The sequence below is a fragment of the Eucalyptus grandis genome, chromosome 2, assembly GCF_016545825.1.
Source record: "Eucalyptus grandis isolate ANBG69807.140 chromosome 2, ASM1654582v1, whole genome shotgun sequence".
In the NCBI taxonomy this organism is placed as follows: domain Eukaryota; kingdom Viridiplantae; phylum Streptophyta; class Magnoliopsida; order Myrtales; family Myrtaceae; genus Eucalyptus; species Eucalyptus grandis.
In genome coordinates, this window is record NC_052613.1 from 42,681,074 (window position 1) to 42,703,532 (window position 22,459).

The 22,459-nt window shown below is 40.1% G+C and overlaps 1 protein-coding gene and 2 pseudogenes across 3 annotated transcripts; 1 reads left to right on the forward strand and 2 right to left on the reverse strand.

The window, feature by feature from the left end:
• The first annotated feature begins 900 nt into the window (after positions 1-900).
• LOC120290732 lies at positions 901-6,415 on the forward strand (annotated as a pseudogene).
• A 172-nt stretch (positions 6,416-6,587) lies between these two features.
• On the reverse strand, positions 6,588-11,305 carry LOC120290421 (annotated as a pseudogene). Its single transcript, XR_005548413.1, has 7 exons — positions 10,760-11,305; positions 9,977-10,117; positions 9,527-9,892; positions 8,781-9,023; positions 8,177-8,285; positions 7,271-7,470; positions 6,588-7,161 (listed from the first exon to the last, which is right to left on the reverse strand). The product of XR_005548413.1 is annotated as an uncharacterized LOC120290421 (transcript).
• A 1,109-nt stretch (positions 11,306-12,414) lies between these two features.
• Positions 12,415-18,095, reverse strand: LOC120290422 (zinc finger MYND domain-containing protein 15-like). 2 transcript variants are annotated; one of them, XM_039306638.1, is made up of 12 exons: positions 17,928-18,095; positions 16,575-16,688; positions 16,376-16,494; positions 15,525-15,571; positions 15,404-15,465; positions 14,666-14,753; positions 14,136-14,244; positions 13,829-14,000; positions 13,660-13,731; positions 13,465-13,578; positions 13,188-13,369; positions 12,415-13,107 (listed from the first exon to the last, which is right to left on the reverse strand). In XM_039306638.1, exons 1-11 carry the CDS (start codon positions 18,027-18,029, stop codon positions 13,277-13,279), a joined length of 1,092 nt encoding a protein of 363 aa, XP_039162572.1. In that variant the 5' UTR covers positions 18,030-18,095; the 3' UTR covers positions 12,415-13,107; positions 13,188-13,276. The 2 variants fall into 2 exon arrangements, with proteins under 2 accessions (XP_039162572.1, XP_039162571.1); XM_039306637.1 differs by having other exon boundaries at positions 15,355-15,455; positions 17,928-18,093.
• Positions 18,096-22,459: the final 4,364 nt, after the last annotated feature.

The window sequence follows — 22,459 nt, forward strand, 5'->3', positions numbered from 1 at the left end:
CAACAAATTACTTAATACTAACTAGTTAAGTATTCGAGTCAACACCTTAGTGAACCCATCAACAAATTACTTAATGATAATCGAGTCAAGTATTCGAGTTAACACAACAGCTCTTGCCTTCATTGGAAAGCCGTATAACCTAGGCATTAAAATTGTCCAGAGCCTAGAGGTCTGTTAAATCTCTAGCGAGTAATCAACTCCTAAGTATTATACGGACAAGGATTGCAATAGGGCGAATCACCCAATATATCCCCGCAAAAAAATCTCCCCTTTTGTGGATAATAACAAAAGCTTTCTCATTATCTCTTTCGAGCTGTTGGATTGACAAAATGAAAAAAAAAGGCGTTTATGAAGTCAAGCTAAAAACCAGAAATATCAATTCATTCATGACATTACTACTTCCCAAATTGGATAAAAATGCGAAGAGCCATTACATAATTTAATTGATCGAGAAAAAGAACCTTAAATCTAATTAAATATTGAAAAGTTTCATTTTGAATTTTTCCAATTGAGAATATGGTGGAAGAAAATTGGCGAATATGTCCATAGTTAATTTTTCATATAAATCACAAAGAAATTTAGTTATTTATTCTCTAGGAAGCCTAAAAATAAAAAAGCTACACGTGAAGGATTTAATTAACTGAGAAAAAAAACCTTAACTCTAATTAAATATTGAAAAGTTTCGTTTTGAATTTTTCCAAGTGAGGGATATGGTGAAAGAAAATTGAGCGAATATGTCAATAATTAATTTTTCTCATAAATCACAAAGAAATTTAGTTATTTATACTCGAGGAAGCCTAAAAATGATAATGATACACATGAAGGATTTAATTGACCGAAAAAAACCTTAAATCTAATTAAATATTAAAAATTCATTTTAAAATTTTTCAAGTGAGAGATATGGTGGAAGAAAAATCCGGCGGAGTTGTTGGCCATAACCGAGGTCAGTGACTAGTTAAAGGGAAGAAGAAGAAAGGGAAGAGAAGAAGAGAAAAAATGAACTAATTCTAGGAATTATTTTCGGGAAAGAAGCTACTTTTTCTACTTCTTGATTCGTTCCAAATCTATTCTCAAAAATAAAAATTTTATCAAACGGGTCTCTTTTTTTTTTTTTTTTATTCCGAGGAATAAAAGAACAGAATGAGACACTATTTGGAGTAAAAACAAACAGGCCCTAAGTGAACAAGTGTCTCTGAATTCTTTCTCCCGAGCGAGTCTTTTGAGTTTTTATACGGGAAATCTCACCAAACTTAACTTTTAAGTTCCTTTCTAATCCACTCACCATAGAACCTTAGTTTTTTAATACAAATTTCTTATTATATGTCTAGCATTATGTCACGTCCCAAAACTACAAAGAATGGAGATGACACGGCCGTCCTTTCACACGAAGGACGCAACCTCAAACACAATCAACAACCTGATATCAACTTATATATATCCCACATCAAATATATACATATCGGATAAACTAATAGATTGATTGCAACATCGTAGTTTTTATAATCCACCAAAAAAATATACATTTAGAACTTCGGCCAATTCAACCACAACCAATGATTATGTGTACCACCTCCTTAAATCATACCAAAAATAGAACTCCTAAAGTTTCCCACTAACGGAGCTCTAGCTCTATTTCTTTCTTGACCAAGGAACACAACGATTAAAGGACGAGTGGAATGAGCAACAACAACTCGTGAATAGTACAATCTTCTAAGCGGTCGAACAACCATTATGCATGTATACAAAGCAATACCAATCTTCATAACTCAAACTCAATATATAAAATACATATTGAATCATATAAAAATTATTTCTTATCATAAAAAATTTATACTAATATGAAAAACTCAACAATTCAAGTATTAATGATCAAGTCCATTAAATAATCTCCATCAAATATCACACATCAATGGTCCATCCATTGGTGATCTATTGCTCAATACTCTACCGTGGTCATGATCGACCCCACTGTGACAAGGAGACCAAGATTCCTCTTTTACAGGTCTCCACCTAGAGAGCTTGTGGCTCGGTCCAGATGATATCTTAAACTTGGTATGCATACCCTCAAAACCCCCCTCATTGGGTTCACAATCATATTGAGTATAAATAACCATCATCCACTACCGAAACCCAATTCATAAATTTATATCGTAAACCAAGCAAATGACATTTTGCAGCATAAACTATCATCAATTTCTTATCCGTTTCTCAAATCATCATAAACATTTTCATAAATCAGTCACAAAGCAATTTCATATGTATTACTCCTTGAACTTTGTATAATACATTTTTCAAACATTCATAATCAACCAAAAAGTAGTAAATGCTTAATCTAGCTTTAATGTAATATATATATTCATATATACTTCAAGACATGGTTTTATAAAATCAAAGAAGATATAGTACCACACATCTCGTTGTCTACGACCAAACAACAAACGATAGAACCCATAGTCCTATCAAATAACCGAAGAATAGTGTTAAAATTAAATAAAACTTTATCTCAACTACGAAACAACTAAATTACATATTAACTCTAACAAATGACTCATACATGCTAATGAATCGCATAACCAAAGCGATTGTTCAAAGCCTCTCACGATGCAAAGTTTAAGTGCACAACTTGGTTACCCTATAACTTCCTCCTTCGAATCCTTGACCATCCCAAAAATCAAGCCGAAAAATGACAAAATACGAGCCCAAAGCTGCTAAACGCGTATTGTTCATTGTGCACGGAAACTTCAAAATTTTCGGACAAACCATAAGCTTAAATCACGATCCGTAAAATCCTATGGCTCAACAGCACCTTAAATTATTATTTCTATAAAAATATGCTGCTCAATGACTCTAAAATTGGACTTCGCCACTCGATTTTCTAAAATTCTGAATTTGAGCCCTAAAACCGTAAATTACTTTAATTGGATGAACGAGGGGTCTAATCTCTTACCAAATGCTGTGTTATGGAGTCAAATCGGCTTAACGAGACATCCGTGACGTGTACGTGCTAAGATCCTTTTGCTTTCTTCTCATTTCTTTTCTTCTTCTTCTTCTCTCTTCTTTTCTTTCTTTTTGGTCGAGGAGCTCTTGCTTCTATTTAGCCGAAGCCCCTCCCCTCTCCTTTTTTTTACTGACTTTTCAAATTCTTTTTATTTTTCCTCTTTTGGGGCCCACTAGCCTAATATTACACATTATATGATATAAGCTTTGACACACGGACCAAGACATTTTCTATCATGTGAGTGGTTGCTCCATCACTCTAAGGGTCTCGAAAAGATTACCGGGACAACAAATCCGCATCCTCTGCTATCTTCTGCATAATCCAAGATGAAAAACCAATCGATCTTACTCCGGCTAGCGTTCGGTAGCAAGTATTGAAGAATCCGGTGGCCGGAAAATCCCACTCTTAGGATTCGGCACCGTAGCGTTTTCAAACGTGGATCATGAAGTTGTGAAAGCGGTTCTTGAAGCAATTAAGCTGGGTTACGAGACATTTTGACACCGCAACTCTTACTACTCGAGGAGCCAATTGGAGAAGCCATCGGCGAAACGGTTTCGCGAGGGCCCGATCAAATCAAGAGAGATCTCTTCATCACCACCAAGCTCGGTGCGAAGTGATGCTCATCCGGGCTTGTCCTCCCAGCCCTCAAGAATAGCCTCAAGTAAAAAAATTTGTCTTCGAGATAATCTTGTAAGGGCGTGTTTGATAATGATTCTTTTAGGAGAACAATTTTTGATGAAAAATAGTTTTCTTATAAGAACGCGTTTGATAAGCGCAAAAAATTTATATTTTAGGAATAGAAATGCTATAATTTTGTTGTTTCTTTTAATTTTTTCAATATTTATATTATGTTTTTCCTTTTTTTTTTTCTTTTTCTTTTTTTCCTTCTTCCTCCTTTGTGGCGATCGCCGCCATAGTGGCGGCCAATGATCAATCGGGCGAGATCCGGCAAGTTCACCGAGCCTCACCAGGCCACCACGAGGCTCGACCTCACCCGGTGGCCTCGATGGCGGAGCGAGCCCCGACCTCGCCTAGGCAACGCGAGTCGGCCTCACCAAGCCACCACCGGGTAATGGCGACCCGGGCGATGACCGGGCAAGGCCGAGCCTCACCCAACCATGGTGAGTTTCAATGTCACCGGCCAAAAGGAAGAAGAAGGAAAGAAAAGAGAAGAAAAAATAAAAGAGAAAAATTGATTCTTGGAATTGTTCCTAAACAAGAAGTCAATTTTTCTACTTTTTATTTTTTGTTTAAATCTATTCTCGAAAACAAAAATTTTACCAAACATGTTTCTATTCTTTTTTCGTCCGAACAAAGAACATAAATTTTGTTACGGAGAACGAAACAATTTTTAACAAATAGACCCGTTTGTATAAATTTTACCAAACATGTTTGTACGCATGACAACGTTTACGTTTCTCCCAATTTCTGTTCTTTGTTCCCGAACAAAAAAACAAACCCGTTTGGTAAAACATTTGTTCCGGGAACAATTTCTCAATTTTTTGTTCCCGTTTTGTTCCTGGAACAGTTTTGAGAAGCAAAAAGTTGCTTCTCGTTCCTGAACAATTTCTAAAGTAAGCTGATTTTCTTTTTTAATTTTATTTTCTTGCCGTGACCACCGCTAACCGCCGGAGCCACCGTCGCCGCCGCCGCCGCCGCCGTGTCGCGGCCGCCACCTCCGCCGGTCTCCGTCGCCACCGCCGCCGCCGTCGCCGCCCGCCGCCCGCCGCCGCCGGCTCGCCGGCCGCCGGGTCGCCGCCGGTCGCCGTCGGCCGCCGGTCACCGACGGCAAAAAAAAAATGAATAAATACAAAAAAGAAATTGTTGCGTTACCAAACGTTTCTATTCTTTTCTATTCCGGGAGTAGAAATTTTTGTATCGTTATCAAACGGATTCTTTTACTCGAAATTGTTCCGGAGCGAAATAGAAAAGAACCATTTCTGAAAAAAAAAAACTCTTCCCGGGAAAGCGTTGTCATGCGCAGCCTAAATATGGTCATTTCATTGTCATACGAACACTTGTTGAAACTTTTAACTGTAATATCCCAGGTAATGTTATAACAAATCTGTTCTTACCTTTTGAAATGTTTTCTGATAGCCTCTAGTTTGCGAATATTCTCATCAGAAAAATCAAGTTGGATTACATAGATCTCTATCTTATCCACTGGCCTGTGAGTACAAAACCCGGAACCTACGAGTTCCCGATGAAGAAAAGAAGATTTTATGCCCATGGACTTCAAAGCTGTTTGGGCAGATATGGAGGAGTGTCAGAGAAAAGGACTCGCACGAAGCATCGGCGTCAGCAATTTCTCCTGTAAAAAGCTCTCTTTCATCCTGGCCAATGCACAGATACCCCTGATGTCAACCAGGTGAGCTTCTTCACAAGTTGAAGAGAAGTCCTTAAATAGGAATGACCCTGTTAATTTGATGCCAGCCGCATCTCAATTCTGATGACAATGAAGTGAAGATGCTAAGCTTTCAGAGTGCAAGTCTCGAATATTAGTATACAACATAGATAGATCAGTTCCATGTCTAGACAGTTGAGTACAACCATGAATTCACAGTATCGTGCTTCCTCTAACAGAGTTCTGAAATGGGATTTTTCCAAGTTTATCAGATTAATTTTAACCAAACAATTTGAAATCTTGAAGGTAGAGTTCAATCCACTGTGGCAACAAAAGAAGCTTCAGGGAGTTCTGCGAGGCCAATGGGGTTCTGCTCACTGCTTACTCTGTTTTAGGAGCTTTAGTAAGCAATGGAGGAAGCAATAAGGTGATGGAGTGTGAGCAGCTGAAGGAAATCGCCAGGGCCAAAGGGAAAACTGTTGCCCAGGTGAGATGCTTCTTGTTCTTCGAGTCTTTTAGCAGTTAGCGCCAAACTAAACAAGAATATCTCAAACCTAGGCTCGTGGTGGAGCAAGAAGAGTGTTGGGAGATAACTGATGCATGTTTGGTGGTGACAACAGATTTGCCTCAGATGGGCATGTGAACAAGGAGTTTGTGTACTCGCCAAGAGCTTCAACAAGGAGAGGATGAAAGAGAATCTTGAGATTTTCGACTGGGAATTGACGGAGGAAGAATCAAAGAAGATCGATGAGATCCCACAGAGCAGAGGATATCTTGGAGAAGATTACATCTCTGAGCACGGGCCATACGAGACATTTGAGGAGCTCTGGGATGGTGAAACGTAAGCTGCAGCAGAGGGAAACGACGGACACTACTTACAACTAGGTCTCGTGCGTGCCAAACTCTTTTGTTAAGCAAGTAGGGAGGAACTAATGAAGCTGAATCTAAAGAGCAGGAGTCTTTTTAGTAGAAGAGTCGTAATAATGTTTTAATTGGTGCTCGCATGAAGAGGCACCGAATTGCCAGTATATTTTGAATTCAAATAGACAAAGTACCTTGAAAGTTCTACCAAACAGGTCTTCCACCTGCAAGGCTTTTCCAAGTCCCTTGTACATTTGACAGGAACCTGGAGGATGCACTGTGCTGTTCAATGCTCCAAGGAGAATTTTACTAGAGCTACCCAGTTTACTCGCTAAAATAGATTGCAAAAGGCTTGCACGATTACAGGAACTTGAGGGCAATATATCTCCTGCAACTTCTGAAACTCTCTTCTATGAAATTATACAATAGTTTCTGACAATAGGAGGGATTTCATACAAGCATAACGTCCGACAATTTCGCAGACGATAAAACATAGGTGGTCATCAAGCCAGTCCTGCAAGTTGTCTATTTAAGCAAGATACTTCATAGACTGTCCCTTCCTTCAATTTCACGACTAGATATGTACAAAACGCAGATGTCACAGAAGTCATCATATACACACTTATCACTGCTTCTAAACAGATCTCGTATGACCAGACAGAATGTGGAGCTCAAAGAGCTCCCTACGATAAGGAAACAAGTATTTGAGAATGGATTACTCATGCAGTAATGGATCAGCATGACTTTAGCATCTTTTGGGCCTTTCATAACTTGGAGGCAGTGAAGGGCAGTTCTCGTTCATGTTGGCATATGGTTCTATGGTGTTATACTCCGGCAATTCCATCCAATATTCCCCAAGAATCTGACAATATGGAAGTTGACCTCCCTTGTTACTGCACCAACTCGGCAGACGAGTTTGGTTATTCTCAAAAATCTTCAGCATGTAAGCATCACGAATCTGAGAGCAAAGAGAAGTCAGTTCATATACAGTAACGAATTTTCCACGATGAAATTCAGGATACAAATCTATAAAGAGTAGATGATGAAATAGGGTATCGATGACTTACCGTGAACTCAGTTACTTGAATAGAACTCGAAATGGGACCAAATACTCCAGCTTCCTTGTACATTGCGAGTATAAAGGCAACACATGTGGTCGATTTCCCATCACTATACATCCAATCATCTTGTTCAGGAGTAGTAAGTAGTTCATCAAATGACATCCCTCGTTGTTCAGTCTCTTGAATTATTCCATGTAAGTCAATTCCTGCAAAAAGCGAGAAATGCATAATCTTTGCGAATTGCTAGTAATACCTTGTTGGAGAATAGAACCAGTAAATGGCGAAAATTATGTCCTTAAAGAATTAGGAATCGCAAAATAATCATTTCAACCTCAATATGACAAACTCCCCCCAAAAAAAAAAAAAAAAAACTCCTCTGTTCTTTTTCTTTGTTCGTTTTTCCTCTTTTCTCCTTCCCATCCTCATTTCCCATGCCAAATAACAGCCAAACAGCAATAATGAGCCACTTTGTCCCCATGAGTACACAATGCCATTTATGAGGTTCATCTTCTCGACCTCTCCAGCTCACAAGAATGAGATGCCACAAAGACAGCAGCCACTTGGACTCGATGACTACAAGTTCCATCCATATCAGAATGACTAGCTAAATGCCTGAGACACAAGCTCCATGTATGCACATTATGTAGCTAAGAAAAGCACCTGATACCAGGACACCAGTCACACCACCACTCTTTTGCTTCCTCTCTAATTCCTGATTTGAAAATCTATGATCTCTCATAATATATTGACCAGACCAGAATATCCACGCATTTAGTTACACAATTACCATTTTAGCTCCTCATTTAGGGAATATTTGTCATTAAATCCACAAAATCGTTTCTAAAGCCAGGACAAAGGATAAACTAAGCAAATAATAAATTGACAAAAGAAAATCAGAACTGGAAGTATGACCAGACAGCAGCTATACCTCAGTCCCAAGGCGCTTATTCAAAGCTTCATTCCACATATTTGCAGCATATGCTGGTTGCAATCTCGTCCACATTGACATGACAGAAACGACCTATCAAAAAGCACCAAAGTATCAGGAAACATAATGATAATTCCTAAAATCATCCTGAACCAAAAAATGCCATCCTGCAAAGAATATGGCTTCTTCATTCATGAGGAAAAAAAAGAAACAAAACAAGAAAGTCGAATTGTTACAAAGGTTGGAAAATTCAAAGCAACTCCAGAAAATAAACTATCTTTATCATATTTCAAAAGAAAAGAAACATGTAGAAATCACTTTAAGAATACTACACGAAGCACATGCTATTATTTCCTGTTACAACAATTGCATTGAGCAGGTTGAGAAGATTTGCTAATCTCGAACTTCCCATTTTCAATCCCAAAGAAATAGCACCAAAAATTGCCAGGTACTATCAGATTCACGGCAGAATAATTATTTCTGGATAACAAGGTTGTAATGGATGCATAAGATAAGTCAATTAATAAAATCACTTCCCACCACTTCACATTATTAACACCGTTCAGAATTAATAAGGAAAATGCATACCAAGTGAGCATCGAGAGGAGGAGGATAGTTGTCTCCTACAGTATCGATCCAACTGAATATCATGTTGTGATAACCATAAGGCTTCCCTAACATGCTTCGAGCATATTCCCATGCAGCCGTGGAGTTGAACTTTGCACGCACATCTGGATGTAAAGGAAGCAACGCTATCTGGGGATTGGAATTGTCTTTTAGCGCCAATTCCCACCACTCTTGCCACGGAATAACCACAATAATTTCTTCCCCCTGCAAATAAATGAGCAATATGCTATCAAAATGGTGGAAGAATATATCAAAAAGTAATCACACCAGTCATACCCGTGTTCATTATTAACAATGCCATTCTTCTAAGCCCAAGAAAAATTCGCAAGAAAAACAATTTTTTTCTAATAGACAATCAAACTTAAAATAGACATCAAAAAGATTCTTGGCAAAATTCTAGGATGTGAGAAGGGGAAAACACAAGTCTCTCTTTAACTGAGGCAATAAGGGGAATACATTCCCCAGCAGGAGCAAGAGGCAAGACAAAAACTGGCTTAGAAATTCGTATTGGCGAAATCATTCGCGGAAGACCACACAACATGTTATAGTCAGTTTCCAAGTATCTGCTCTTTGTTATCAAGTTCAAGTGTGTACAATTCATTTTCCATACTCTCAATCCCTCTGTTATATTCATCGAACTTTGTTTACCGATTTGTGAATGTCAGAAACTGATATAGAGAACCGATTAAATAAAGACAAAAACACACCTTCTCATTCTCATGTCCTGATTCACCGACCCACAGATTACCATGTTCATCCTTCAAGCAAACCGCTGTGTGACCCGCAAAAGCGCCAGTTACCCATTTCTCCAATGTTTCAAAACCACCCCACCTACCACGGATCTTGGACAGAGCTAAAAAATCGCCAGTATGAACATCGTCTGGATTAATAGTTGTGTACCAGGGCTCAGGACGTTTTTCAAATGTAGCACCCATACGGTTCTTCAGGAAAGCTAAATTAGCATTCTGACCCCAAACGGTGTTAGAGAACAGGGGCAATACGTCAAATAGAGAACGCAATGTTCCAAGCATTCCTGATGGCATAAGAAATACAGAAATTCCATGCTGCTTTACCTGCTCAACATCCAACTCAGACGTTATTTTGATGCAACGATGAGATTTACTAATTCACAAATAAATCAAACACACGAGGCATACATATTCCAACTCTGCTTGTTCTTCCCATGAGTCAAACTTCAACGTGTGCTCTCTCGCAGAAAAGTAATAGTCCCACGTGATCCTGTATGGTGTTGCAAAAACATACAAATCCATGCATGTCCAGCTATGTGGTTCAGATGTCTGTAAGGAGAAAGCAAGAAAAAACAAAATTATTCATTTCTCCAGTGAAGGAAGCAACTAGCAAGTGAAGAAATCTCAAAATTCGAGCAATAATCTTATTGTCTTAAAAGAGTCATGGTAGGCGATTTAGCTAGAACCATTTTAAACCATTTGAGACTGGAATATAAGCTCCTGCCATTCAAGCAATTAAATTAAACTTTCTCCAGCACAAGTGAGGGCACTAATTTTGCAAACTTTGTATGTAAAACCTAAGCAACTGTGTAATGCCAGTAGCGTTATACAACCCAAATACCGACTCCATATAAGTGCAGAGAAGAGAAAATGACACTTTTTTCATGTTTCCACAATCGTCTCTACCTTGACTAATAACAAGTCAGATTTGATACCACAAGATACTTGAATATTAAACCCATTCATATGCATCGTCGTAACCGACAAAGGATGATGAAAAATGTAATTTTAACTCCCTCTCCTACAACCCAGACTCTACTCACCAGCCCCTATAACCCTCCATTTGCACTAAGAAAACCTACAGAGCACCACCTCGACCGTGCTAAGTTCAACACAGACTAACGGATAATTCACGACACGCACCGCCGTCACGGCACACGACCGGGACCAACAGAGGAACGAAAGACGAACCTTCAAGTACAGAACGCCGCCGCCCAAGCCGGTCTCCTCGTCCCCGCCGCGATCGCCCTCGGTGAACTCGAGGTGGGCGTCGTTGCCGTCGAAGCAGGTCCCGTTCCACCGGAGGGGCTCGTTGCCAGGGGCGACGGTCCCGACGAAGGAGGGCAGCAGGTCCACGGCGCCGTTGAAGCTGTTGAGCACCGGCCACGAGATCTGGCGGGGGAGCACGGGGAGGACGTCATTGACCTTGAACGGGACCTTGAATCCGAGGGCCCGGTCGCCGAGGAACCCTAGGATCAGGAGGAGCCACGGGAGGAGGGGCCGCCATGGGGGTCGAGCGGCGACGGCGACGGCGACGCGCGGCATGGATCGCGAATCGGGGAGCGGCGAGGATCGCGAGGAAGGACGCGGATTTTGCCCCTTTCTCGTCAGGGACGGAGGGGAAATGGGAAGTCCGCCATGGGAGGGTTTGCTCGAGCGATGATCTTGACGTCTGCAACGGAGTTTCACGGACAGCTAACTTGGTAGTTATCGTAGAATATCCGCTCCCCTCCCTTGGCCTCGTGGACTTGGACTTGGACTGGCACTGGGAGAGAGGAGAGGGAGACGGGGGGGTGATGATGACGTGGCGCTTTGTGGGGTCCGCCTTGCCTTCTCTTGGAAATTTCGCCTTGAACTTGAGATAAACAGGTGGCGAATGGAAAGCGGAAACCGAGCGAGAAAAGGGAGACAGATTGGAATGACGTGAAACTGACCGTTTTTCGTGGAGTTAACGGGTCTTCAGGGTCGAATATTCCATCGACACTCATCAGATATACCGAAGAGGAAACTTCACTGATCATTGATTGAACATGGTAAAAGTGAAGCAGTACAGGAAAGTAGACATTTTGCTGTGGAAAAGGCATCCAAAAATTACTTAATTTATTCTGTTAATATTGATACTAATTTAATTTTAAGCATTTTCATATTAATATAATTTTTGTCCATCCAATCAATTTATACTAAAAATTACTGATGTAGATGTTAGCAATTTTACATAACACAGCCAATTTCTCATACGTCTTATATGCCGGAAATCCTCCATAATTTTTCATACGTCATTATCGCATGGACTTGAAGCTGTCTCATATATTAAGCTATTGAATCAAACTAAATTATTCATATTTCCCCTAGCTAAATGCCGGCAATGATTTTACTGATTTGTCTTAGTTAGAGGCTGCAACAAGACGGAGTTACGAGGCTTGATCCTATTGTAAACTCGAAACCGGTTAATCCTATATAAAGATCGAGTCCATCCCAAATCGAAGTTGTGTTTCCAAATAGAAATCTCGAAAACACCCGAGTATACAAGAGCCTAAAAGTAATTAATTTACATTTTTTGTATATTTTGAATAAACAGATTTATCAACTAAAAAATGAATTATCTTTATTGCCCTAACAATTTGGCGCCCAGCAACACGATACCCGAAAATCAAATTATGCCCTTTCAGGGTTTTGGGCAAGTTATAAACTCAATAAAACCAAGTTCACCGGCATCCGCAATGTTAGGACAAAGCACAAAACCTATCATGAACGTGAAAGGCAGGACTCCACGTTCCGCTTCTTTACCCCAGGTTTTAATACCGTACTAAACTGTAAGTTTTAAGGTCACATTGCACTTCAATGCATAAGGGTTTAAGTTCGATCTTGCAAATTGTTTATGCCGGTTGCCAAAATCCCCCAGTGTGGAATGTGCGTTCAGAAAAGTATCCGTCGCCATTGGGAGTACAATTTTGAAGTCCACAAGCAAGTTGCAACCCTAAAAGGTAGTTTGGTAAGCACCACCATGCAATCATGGTGCACGTCCCGATAGGGTTAACGTTACTTCACTCTTAAGCAAGCCCCTGGCACCATACAAGGCGAGTCTGCCACTAGCATGACCGATCTTCACAAGAGCTTTTACCAGTCAACATGTCCTCAGTTTACAATCTCCGAGTTGCCATTCTACAGCCAATTCACATCCAGCAATGAATAGGTCGATAACATTATTCAAATGCACCGAGGGTGACTGCCATGGCAGAGTTGTATCTTCCACTCGATGGAGTGCTGTATTCTCACAGCAGCAATGTTTTGGGCGAGTCCCTCGATTACTGAATGCCAATCAGGTGTGTGATACGGAAATGGATGGCCAAAGGCCGGTCCTAGAGCAAGATGAAAGTCACCATTGCGCAAGATGAACTCCGCTGTTGCTACTTAAACTAAGCCTCGTTATGCAGAAGTCCTGCCTCTTGAAGTGAATTGTCTTGAAGTATCCATTCTCCCCATCCAATTCAGGTTGGATAGGTGCAGCTACACATCAAGCAGTGGATCATCTCAAGTACCTGGAGAGTGGGTAAACACAAGATGCACAATCAGTTTAACATTTCAAATTAGCCTAAACAACTTGCTTTACTAAACTTACCAAAGCCTCATTCTCCATCATTCGATAGAACCATCTCCAAAAGACTAAATGTGATCTTCGACACATGCATTACTTCTCAATTCAGTGGTTCATATTCCAAAGAGAAAGCAATTTGAATAGCAAGGAAGAAGAAGTGCATTGTCTTCCACCGCCATCGGCTGCCTGAATGGATTCAATTGGATCTACAAGTAGCAGAAGCATCAATCGCAACTTGGTTAAGTTTGAGCTGTTCGAAATAAGCTTTTCAAAAAGAGAAAAGAGGAGAAATGGGACACACTGGAAGAGAAAAAGATATGCCAGCAACAGTGTTAATGCAACGAGTTGCAAGATGACAAGCCTCTTCACAGTAATCAGAAAAAACTGCAGGGACATTCATCTCGTGTATCAGCTCCTGCAAATATGAAAAGAATAATTTAAAAAAAGATTATGAGAGGAAGGAGACAAATGAATCATGGAGCTAAAGAAGACTCACAATTGTAGGTAACCAGGATGAATAAGCAGCAATGCCAGCATTAGGAGCAACAATCAAATGAGGAAAAGACTCCTGTCAACATAACAGAACTTCTCAAAAGTTAACACTGTAGGAATTCCAAACACAGAAAGAAATTTTACGTGTGAGAGAAAGAGAGAGAGAGAGAGACTTCTGATATATTTCTGTAGATGTCATGATAACAGCCTCTCCGAAGCTGCAAGATAACTGCGGAGTCATAGGCGGTGTCTAAACTCTTGCTCCCTTGAGAACTTGTGGATTTGCAGTCACAGTCAGTGTCACTACACTGAGCATAACCACCGACTTTAATTGTCTCACCATCCCTATTCATTGCGCAGAACACAAGAGAAAAAAGAAGACATGGAAGAGGGTTACAATTTCTCCAATTATATATTAGATCGTGCAAAAGTCCACCAGAGTGAATACATATCAAACCCAAAAAAAAATGAATGAGTCACCTATGCTCTGGAACTGCTGGTCCAACAAGCTCAATATGCATCCGCATGCCAGGAAAAAGCGCCTGCAACTCACCAAAGGCTGGAAGTTGTAGAAGCTCCTTCTCAGGCCCTACAGGACAGTGGTAGTTAAGTGTAAGCTTTACAAGGCTTGACTTGGTCTCCATGATTAGAAGCATCAAGGACAATTGATGCATCTGCTGTTTATTGTGATTTTTTTATCTTATTCAAAAGATTGTTGAAAGCTAGTGATTCATGTTCGACAAGTGCCTAAAAAGTAGAGACGAAGTTATCAGACGTCCCTGACAGGATTACACAATCCAAGGTTCATAATAAGAACATTTTATATTGACAAACTGGTATTGATTTTGCGATGGTGACCAGAGTAGCAATAAGGCAAGAGGAGAAATCTTCTCTACATTTATGTAAGCCTGAGTCAACAGGAGAACAATATGAATAAGCAGTGGCAAAGAAGAGAAGTTCTCCAAAAGAAAGCATCCTTGAAAAGGAGAATGTTCAGGGCCAGAAATTACCAACATAGTGGACACGCAGTTCCTTGCTAGTGCCAATAGTTGAAATCCTTGCACTAGTAATCTGAATGGCATGGTATATCAACATTGGCTGATAGAAAGAGAGAGAGAGGAGTAAGTTACTTTAAACACGTATGGCATGCATAAATAAGCATGCATCAACTTTAGTAGGTAACAAGGTATCAGGTGGAACAAAAAATAGTTGCATTTTGGCAGGCAATAAAAGATCTTGAGTGGAAGAGAACATAGTCGCATTTTTGCATGCAATAAAAGATCTTGACATTTGGACCAATCCGATATTCACGTAAAACCCCAGTGCAGCGATTCTCCATTATTAAGAAGGGCACCAAACTGCCCCTTGTTTTCACACAGAAGTCTACCTTTAATGGCATTGATTAAAACTGTCCACTGTACTGGAGGTGTTAAATCATTTTCAAAATGTAGAATACTAATTTGAAACTTTCAAAGCTCAAGCGTCCGCAACCCCAACTCCTATACTTTTTGCTCTATACAATAAATTTTCCATGAACTCTCTGTTGAGAAGACAAAAATCGGATGTCTGTTCATCAAAATGCCCAACTTCTTGAAAAAAGACCATCCAAATGGCCAACTTTGCTTGATGTAAAAGATGTAACAAGGGGTATACGATAACATAATAATTCACAACGGAGGATGAGAATTAACATAAATACCCATTGAAGGAGTAAAGCAACAGGTGAGTGAAACGGGATATGCCTCCACCTGTAATAGTCCTCCCAACCACTTAGATGGTCTGATATTGGAGACACTGGGCCTGCACAATTCTTTAGTCAAGTATTTTCTAAGGCTCGACTCTGTAAAAGCTGGGAGCCATTGGTTGTACCTCTACATGGGCATAACATTCTCAGAAGATCCCAACTATTGTGAAAGCTGCCACCAAAAAAAGTTTGTAAGCAGATATTAAAGACAGTATCATTCACCTGAACGGTCCGGTAAAAATTAGGCCATGTAAATGAAACACTGTGCCAAGTCTTTGATTTACATAACTGTCCTGGCAAATACTCCAAAAGCGCAAAGAATAAGAGATATTTCTTATGCTAATTTATTAACAAAGAGAAAATTCACAAGTGAAATGTCATGTAGCTCAGTCGGCTAAAGCTTAGTGCTAATAAGGTGGATCCATGAGGAATCATAAATAGATTCTCCCACAGCAGGCTGACACATCAATAACTGAAGTGTGACCTATATTTTCCTCCTAATAAGGTGGAATCAGGGAAAAAGATTTACTGTTCCTCAACAAAGCCAACATGTATGAAAGTGTTGGTGCTAAAAGACCAAATACCAGCTAAAATACATTAAACACAAAGTAAGGTGTGAAACAATCCCGTAAGAGTTTTCTCACAAAACCATCATATATCTTTCAGCAACAGAAGCATTTTTCTAGTTGTGCTGGTCAAGGTGTGCAAGCACCAGCAAATTGCCTATTTGAGAAGCATTTGGCCCATGTAATATCAATCGGTTGATATCCCAGGCAAACAGAACATACTATAATCTTAAAAATTCAGACCATACGAGAGATACTCTCCATAGCCATACACCAGAACAAGTTTACACTTCATAAACTCATGACCAGAAGCATGAACAGAACACAACAAAGTAAAATCCAAGATTGGAGAGAAAAACTCAAACAGATTGCCAACGATGAATATATCAAATATAGGAGTACCACAGAACCTCAAGTCCTTGAAAGAATTGCTCAATGATTGGCACTTGCATTCGTACATCCACATCCCAACCTGATGAATGCCCCTTTTGCTCAAGAATGAACATCTGCTGACTAGTTTTTCACAAATCTGGAAAGAATATCATCAATTTACTTTCACAGAACAAGCCAGAAAAGGCAAGAAATATTCTGAAGCAAAATGAGAGTCACCTCAATTGTAGCTTCTTGACAGTATGTGAAAGGAAAAGCATTCAATGCATCAGCATGCTTCATTTGTTGCTCTAACCTTGCACATTCTTCCTTATGAGCACTCCTATGAGAAATCTAAGGAGACAACAGGAAAAAAGAAGAAAAACAAAGCTTTCAATCGTGAGAACCCCAACACATTAGCCCTAGTTTGGATAGATGTCAGATCAAGATATTTCAATTGAATAAATTCTGATGTGACATCGGCATGCTTTGTCTCTAGATACTGTTTACATGGAGAGAGCATTTTATGTGGCAGAATGGCAGTAATACCACTTGTCATGCCAAGGCTGTACCACCGAGCCACAGGCAAACACAATAACCACCCAAATTTTCAATTTGTAAAGTTGGAGGACATGATTGGCTCGGTCATACCACGTGAGCATTACATATTACATTACTTTCACGTCATACCACGTGAGCATTACATATTACATTACTTTCACGTGAGATATATTCTCCATTCAAGGGCTCGGCCACCATGCACTTAATCACTGGGTCCAACCACCACCCTACCGATTCTTCATTCTGTCAGCCTTGATTTTTTTTCTAATCGAAAATCATGGCCTATTTTCTAATTTCAGTAGATAAACTTTCAAAAAGAACAATGCAAACTCTCATTACATGACGTCATGAGAGCCAATGATGCAACCTAGGAGCCATGCCTGCCGGTGCAAGGAGAGGCTGTATGAGGTATATGAGCTTTTGGTGCTTGAGAGGATCACAATTTCATATTTTGCATTTTCCGTTAAATCCACCAACTAGGATCCACTCAATACATGCAAGTTACGATCGATCTAGCAAGCAACAATGGACTTGCTGAACAAATGCTCTATCGGAAAAAATCAAACACCGAAACAGGGACGCGATCGCACTCACACTGTCCATCATCTCAAAGCCATACATCTCTAGAATAATCACACATGACCAGACGCAACAGGTTCACCCAGCAAATGCACCATCGCCCGTTGTTCATGATTCAGATCATACGGAATTAAACTACGCCACCACTACAGAACGCAAAAACTCCCTCTCTTTGCCCGCCCGGCGCGAGTCCGCATATCAAACCCCAATCCCCAAACGCGCGCCAGCTGAATCGGCGATGCCAGTGCCGAATATGAAGTCCTGACTGGCTAACCAGCCCTCACGCACACAGCGAGCCGAACAGAGAGAGGTATTCCACGAGGCTAAGGACAATAAACGATGAACCCGCCGGGCGCCTATGCAATTCCGCACGGCGGAGCCAGAATCGACGAGGAGAACAGGTGAAGAATCGAAAAAAAACAAGAAGAAGGAGCGAAGGGAAAGGATCGTCACCTGGTGAGTGACGGAGCAGTAGCCGACGGCTCCGCAGCGAGCGCACCGCCTCTTGGCCGGGCCGACGCACCTCGTCCCTCTCCCCTTCCCCGCGCACTCCATCGCGGTTTCTACTGTTGAGCTTCTGCAATTCTGCCTGGTCTAGGGAGCGGAAAAATGGAAACTTGAGAAGGGCCAGGAATTTGAAGGGGAAAACGTTAGTTTGGACAAAAAGGCTTGGACTTTCTACTTTATTCTCAAAATTATTTTAGAATAAAAGCCCTACAAGTACTGATTATTAAGGTAAAAATGCGATATCATCTTATAATTTTCAAATTCTAAAATTTCATTAGCTCCATCCAAGAATAACGAAAAATATTCGCATAAAATTCTAATTAATTTCCAGAACGCGTTATGCTAACATGAGCTTAAACAGGTAGAGTGAGACAATGCATCGCAAGAAGCCTTGTTGGAACTTGGTTCTCTCTCTCGGTTCTATTCATCTATTTTTTTTTAGTTTTCTGCTTTTCATTCTCTTTAATTTTTGGCCTTTCTTTATGTTTGCACAAACTGATGCTGGATCATTATCACCTGTCGTCAAAATATATTAGGAAAATGATATGTAACTCGAATTAAACAGAACTCACGAAACTTTTAAATTTTCACTAATGTGATTAATTTTAAAATTTATTTGCACTATTTGAAAGTATAAGGATTTAATGACACTTTCGTGATCAATTTTATGCTCTAACACTCTTATCCCTATTTATCCTTGCACTCGTTTATATCATGTTTGATAATGTTTATGTTTCTCAATTTTTCTGTTCTTTTGTTTCTTGGAATGGAAAAAATAGAAATTATTTTAGTGACATCAGCTAATTTTTCTATTTCCTAAAAGAGATCATAATAGGTTTAAAAATATAAATAAGAAATAGAAAAATTTCACTTCTTTATTCGCAGGAAAAATTACAAACAAGTCATTTTCTCTCCATTTTTTTTTTCTTTCTTCTTTCTTCTCTAGTCGGTTGCTTGGGCCTCAACGATGGCCAACAACAAGCCAAAGACAAAGTCAAGCGACCTCACCAACCTCGGGAGAACCTCATCGACCATCGCCAAGGTTGCATGATCGGCTAGAGGAGGAAGAAGGGAGGAAAAAGAAAAGAAAGAGAAAAAAATAGAAAATTATTAAAAAGTTAAAAGAAAAATCTACGTCATAAATAAATTTGAGGGTCGTATCAAATACATTCTGATTCTTTTTTAATTTCGAAAATAGAAATTTTGTTTAGTTACCAAATGTATCCAAATATTTATAAACTTATCTGGAGAATAAAAATGAAAAAATTATTTCTGAACAATTGTTTCTAGGAATAAAAATGTTACCGAGCGCACCGTTCAGCATTCATTCTAAGACCAACTCGCTTGTCCCACGAAATCTCCCGAATCACATCACAGTGGAGCATTTTAGACCGGGCCGGTCGAGAAAATTCAGCAACTTTTCGGAGGAAGAGCAGCACTGCACCCAGATCACACGAAAGAACACAGGGCTAACGAGCCAGCTCCAACTCCCCTTCACATCCAGAAAGATGCTCCCACAAGTGTTCGCTCATCGTCAGAGTCTAGGCGCGCAATCCGGTGCAGCGCCCTAGAACGGAGCTCCTTCCTTTTGATTCTTTACTCAACGATATCATTCGTTCCAAAGCAGCTTTTTGGGAGCTCTAAAGTTCTACCGAAAGTCGCTTCTATCTTAAAAACGGTCCAATGACTGTCTACTCTGCAAATCTTAACCTTCATCCTTACCGCCCAGGTCGAGCAAGGGTCCCTGCCTATATTTTCATTGATTCTCTTTTCCTCATACATGTGTAACGGACTGTGATGTTCCCATTAGAGCGTGGGTTTATTGGATGAAAAGTGAGTAGTGTAAAGGATGATACCACTAATTCGTGTAGATGATGTCAAGACGATTGGTACTAGAAGTTCTAGGATAGAAAACTTATATCTGTAAGGAGTTCTAAAAGAAAGGTTGGTCATCCGTACACAAACTAGTCGGAAGTTGATACCGTTTTTTTTTTAATAAGACATTGGCAAACGGAAATTAGTTAATGTGCCTAATGTGCTTTGTTGTCTTTTTCAATGGACTAAATGCTCGAGTTAAGTTGGGTATCGTATGATTTGATACTTGGATGCCATTTGCCGTACTGTCCTTATAAATAACTATAGAACAAAAGTTGGTCTAATATTCTTGGCTCACTAGGTGCCACAACTATTGGCCCGTGACACATATTTGTCTCTTGTCTTGTGCTGTTAAGAGGAAATTTCTATGAAAAAGGTGAGTATAAATTCTTAAAATTATGTTAAATATAAGTACCGAGCTTTGACATTTCTAAGAAAAAAAGGAGTATAAATTCTTAAATATATGTTCAATGTAAGCACCGAGCTTTTGATTTCAATCGTCAAACGCGTCCCGCTTTTTTTCTTTTTCCGGCAATTGATGCACTTTAAGCAAATCAGGCTTATGTTTCGGTGAAACTCTGACGCGACGAAGACGTGGCAGAATTCGAACGGGACAGAGCGAATATTTGCTTTTGTTGCCTTGCTAGAGATAACATCAATGCCTAAAACAGGGCGAATTTGTACCCCACATTGAAAAAAATTAGGGCCTTTCTTAATCAGGCTAAAGAAATTTCCGGGAAGCCTTCTGATATTCCTGTTGAAATAAAAAAAAAAGAAGTTAAAAATCATCTGAACCAAAGAAAATGTCAACGTTTGTCTGTTTCAAAAATTTAAGATGATTAGTAAAAATAATATGCATTAACAAAAGTAAAGAGGACGGAATGTGGAGCATTAAAACATTTACAGATTTAAGTATAATAATGTAGGAGCATTTAAAACATTATCTCCCGTAGCAGATCATATTGATTATTATTGTCCTTGGCACAATCATTGATCATAACATGTACGCCAATTACGCGAGTAACTAGGAATAACAAATAGTAAATTGAGAATGCTAAATATCAGCTTTTTCATATCACTATCTTGTGAAATAAAAGGAGGCCCTATCCAGGAATTCCTGAATATATAGTCATTGCCCAAAGTATGAACAGAATGCCCACAGAATTCTAATGAGACAAAAAAGTGATAGTTACAACATCACATTGCCATGGTCAAGAGAGTTCGCTATTAATGTTATGAAAATCGTACTAGAACCAATCGATTCAACCGACATAAAACTGTGTATTGGCCTAACTTTAGATATGATTATGTTGACTAGATTTCTTTTCCAATTCAATTTAATTTTGGCCATTTCAACAGTGTACGAATTAGTAGTCCAATTTGATATATCAATACGATGATGGAGTCCTTATTATTCAACTTAGCTTCTTTTTGCCACTTCATTTGTTTGATGATGATTGAGCAATTATGAAAAATCATTCTCATTTTTCCTGTCAAAATCTAAACTATCGTATGAATTTTTAAAAACTATGCAAAAACAGAGGTTGCCTTACAAGTTAATATTGTAAATTGATGATTTTCAAGAGAATCAAGCCAAAAAACCAAAAGAGAGGGTACTTAAGAGCGATAGGAGATCAGCGACGTTTATTATAAACAGGTTAGGTGAAGAAATTTTTAAATTTTGACTAAGTAAAATAGAAGAAAGTTCCAAATATTTTGGACTCTAAAAAATGTGTTTGTCACATAATTCATTAAGAAAAATATAAAAATCAAACCCATCCCGCTGTGAGCGCGTTGGTTCAGGCGTTCCCCCCTCTTCCGGTTGGGGAGAGGTTCGAGTCGTCGCTGCGTGCGCGACTTAAGTGCGGCACCGTGGGAGGTGGGTCATTGCGCTAGCATTGTCTCGGATATACATCGCCGGCTGCGGCTATACGGCAGCTTTCCTGGTCATTAAAAAAAAATAATGGGATAGTTTTTGAAATCTTTTTTTTTTTGGAAAATACAAGAAACGCCTGAACCAAGCTAAAATGGCCTAATTATGCTTTTGCACGCGCTCAAGTCTCAACCGAGTCTACCACCACCACCCCCGGCCGACTTGTACCGCCAGCCGACGCTGCCGACACTGGTCCCCCGCCGTCTCATTTGCCCCCGCTCTCTCTTCTCCAGGACAATTCACTGTTCCTCTCGGCCCGCGTGCTCTGCTCTGTCTCTCTCGGTCCCTCTGTGCTCTGTACTCTGTCTCGCGCTCTTTATCAGCTTCGTTGATTCTTTTAGACGAAAGATTTGCACAAGCTGATCGGGCATGGCTCCGGCAAAAGGCCTTTTCCACTTTGCAATCAGACACTCCTCCAAACATCTACTGGACCCACTCTCTACCACGAGACTGACAGAAGAGAGGCCGAGACATGCTCTTTTTCTTTGTGCTCTATTCTCTGACGCAGTGATCGTTGGGACCTCAGGCTGACGTCGCCAAGGCCACGGGCTACCTCGATCGAAGTCTGTGTGTCGTCCATGGGCGACGTCAACGAAATTACTGGGCGATAGTGGCGAGCCGGTGGAGACAGCAGCGAGACGCATCCAGAGAGGAGGCGGCGGCATAGTAC

Excerpts from the sequence above, each read along its gene's own strand:
- LOC120290422 (XM_039306637.1), bottom strand. The coding sequence starts at position 18,029 with ATGGAGTGCGCGGGGAAGGGGAGAGGGACGAGGTGCGTCGGCCCGGCC. Across the intron at positions 16,495-16,574 it reads GTCAAGAAGCTACAATTGAG|ATTTGTGAAAAACTAGTCAG; the intron begins GTGACTCTCATT and ends TATTCTTTCCAG. Across the intron at positions 13,732-13,828 it reads TCTACAGAAATATATCAGAA|GAGTCTTTTCCTCATTTGAT; the intron begins GTCTCTCTCTCT and ends TTATGTTGACAG.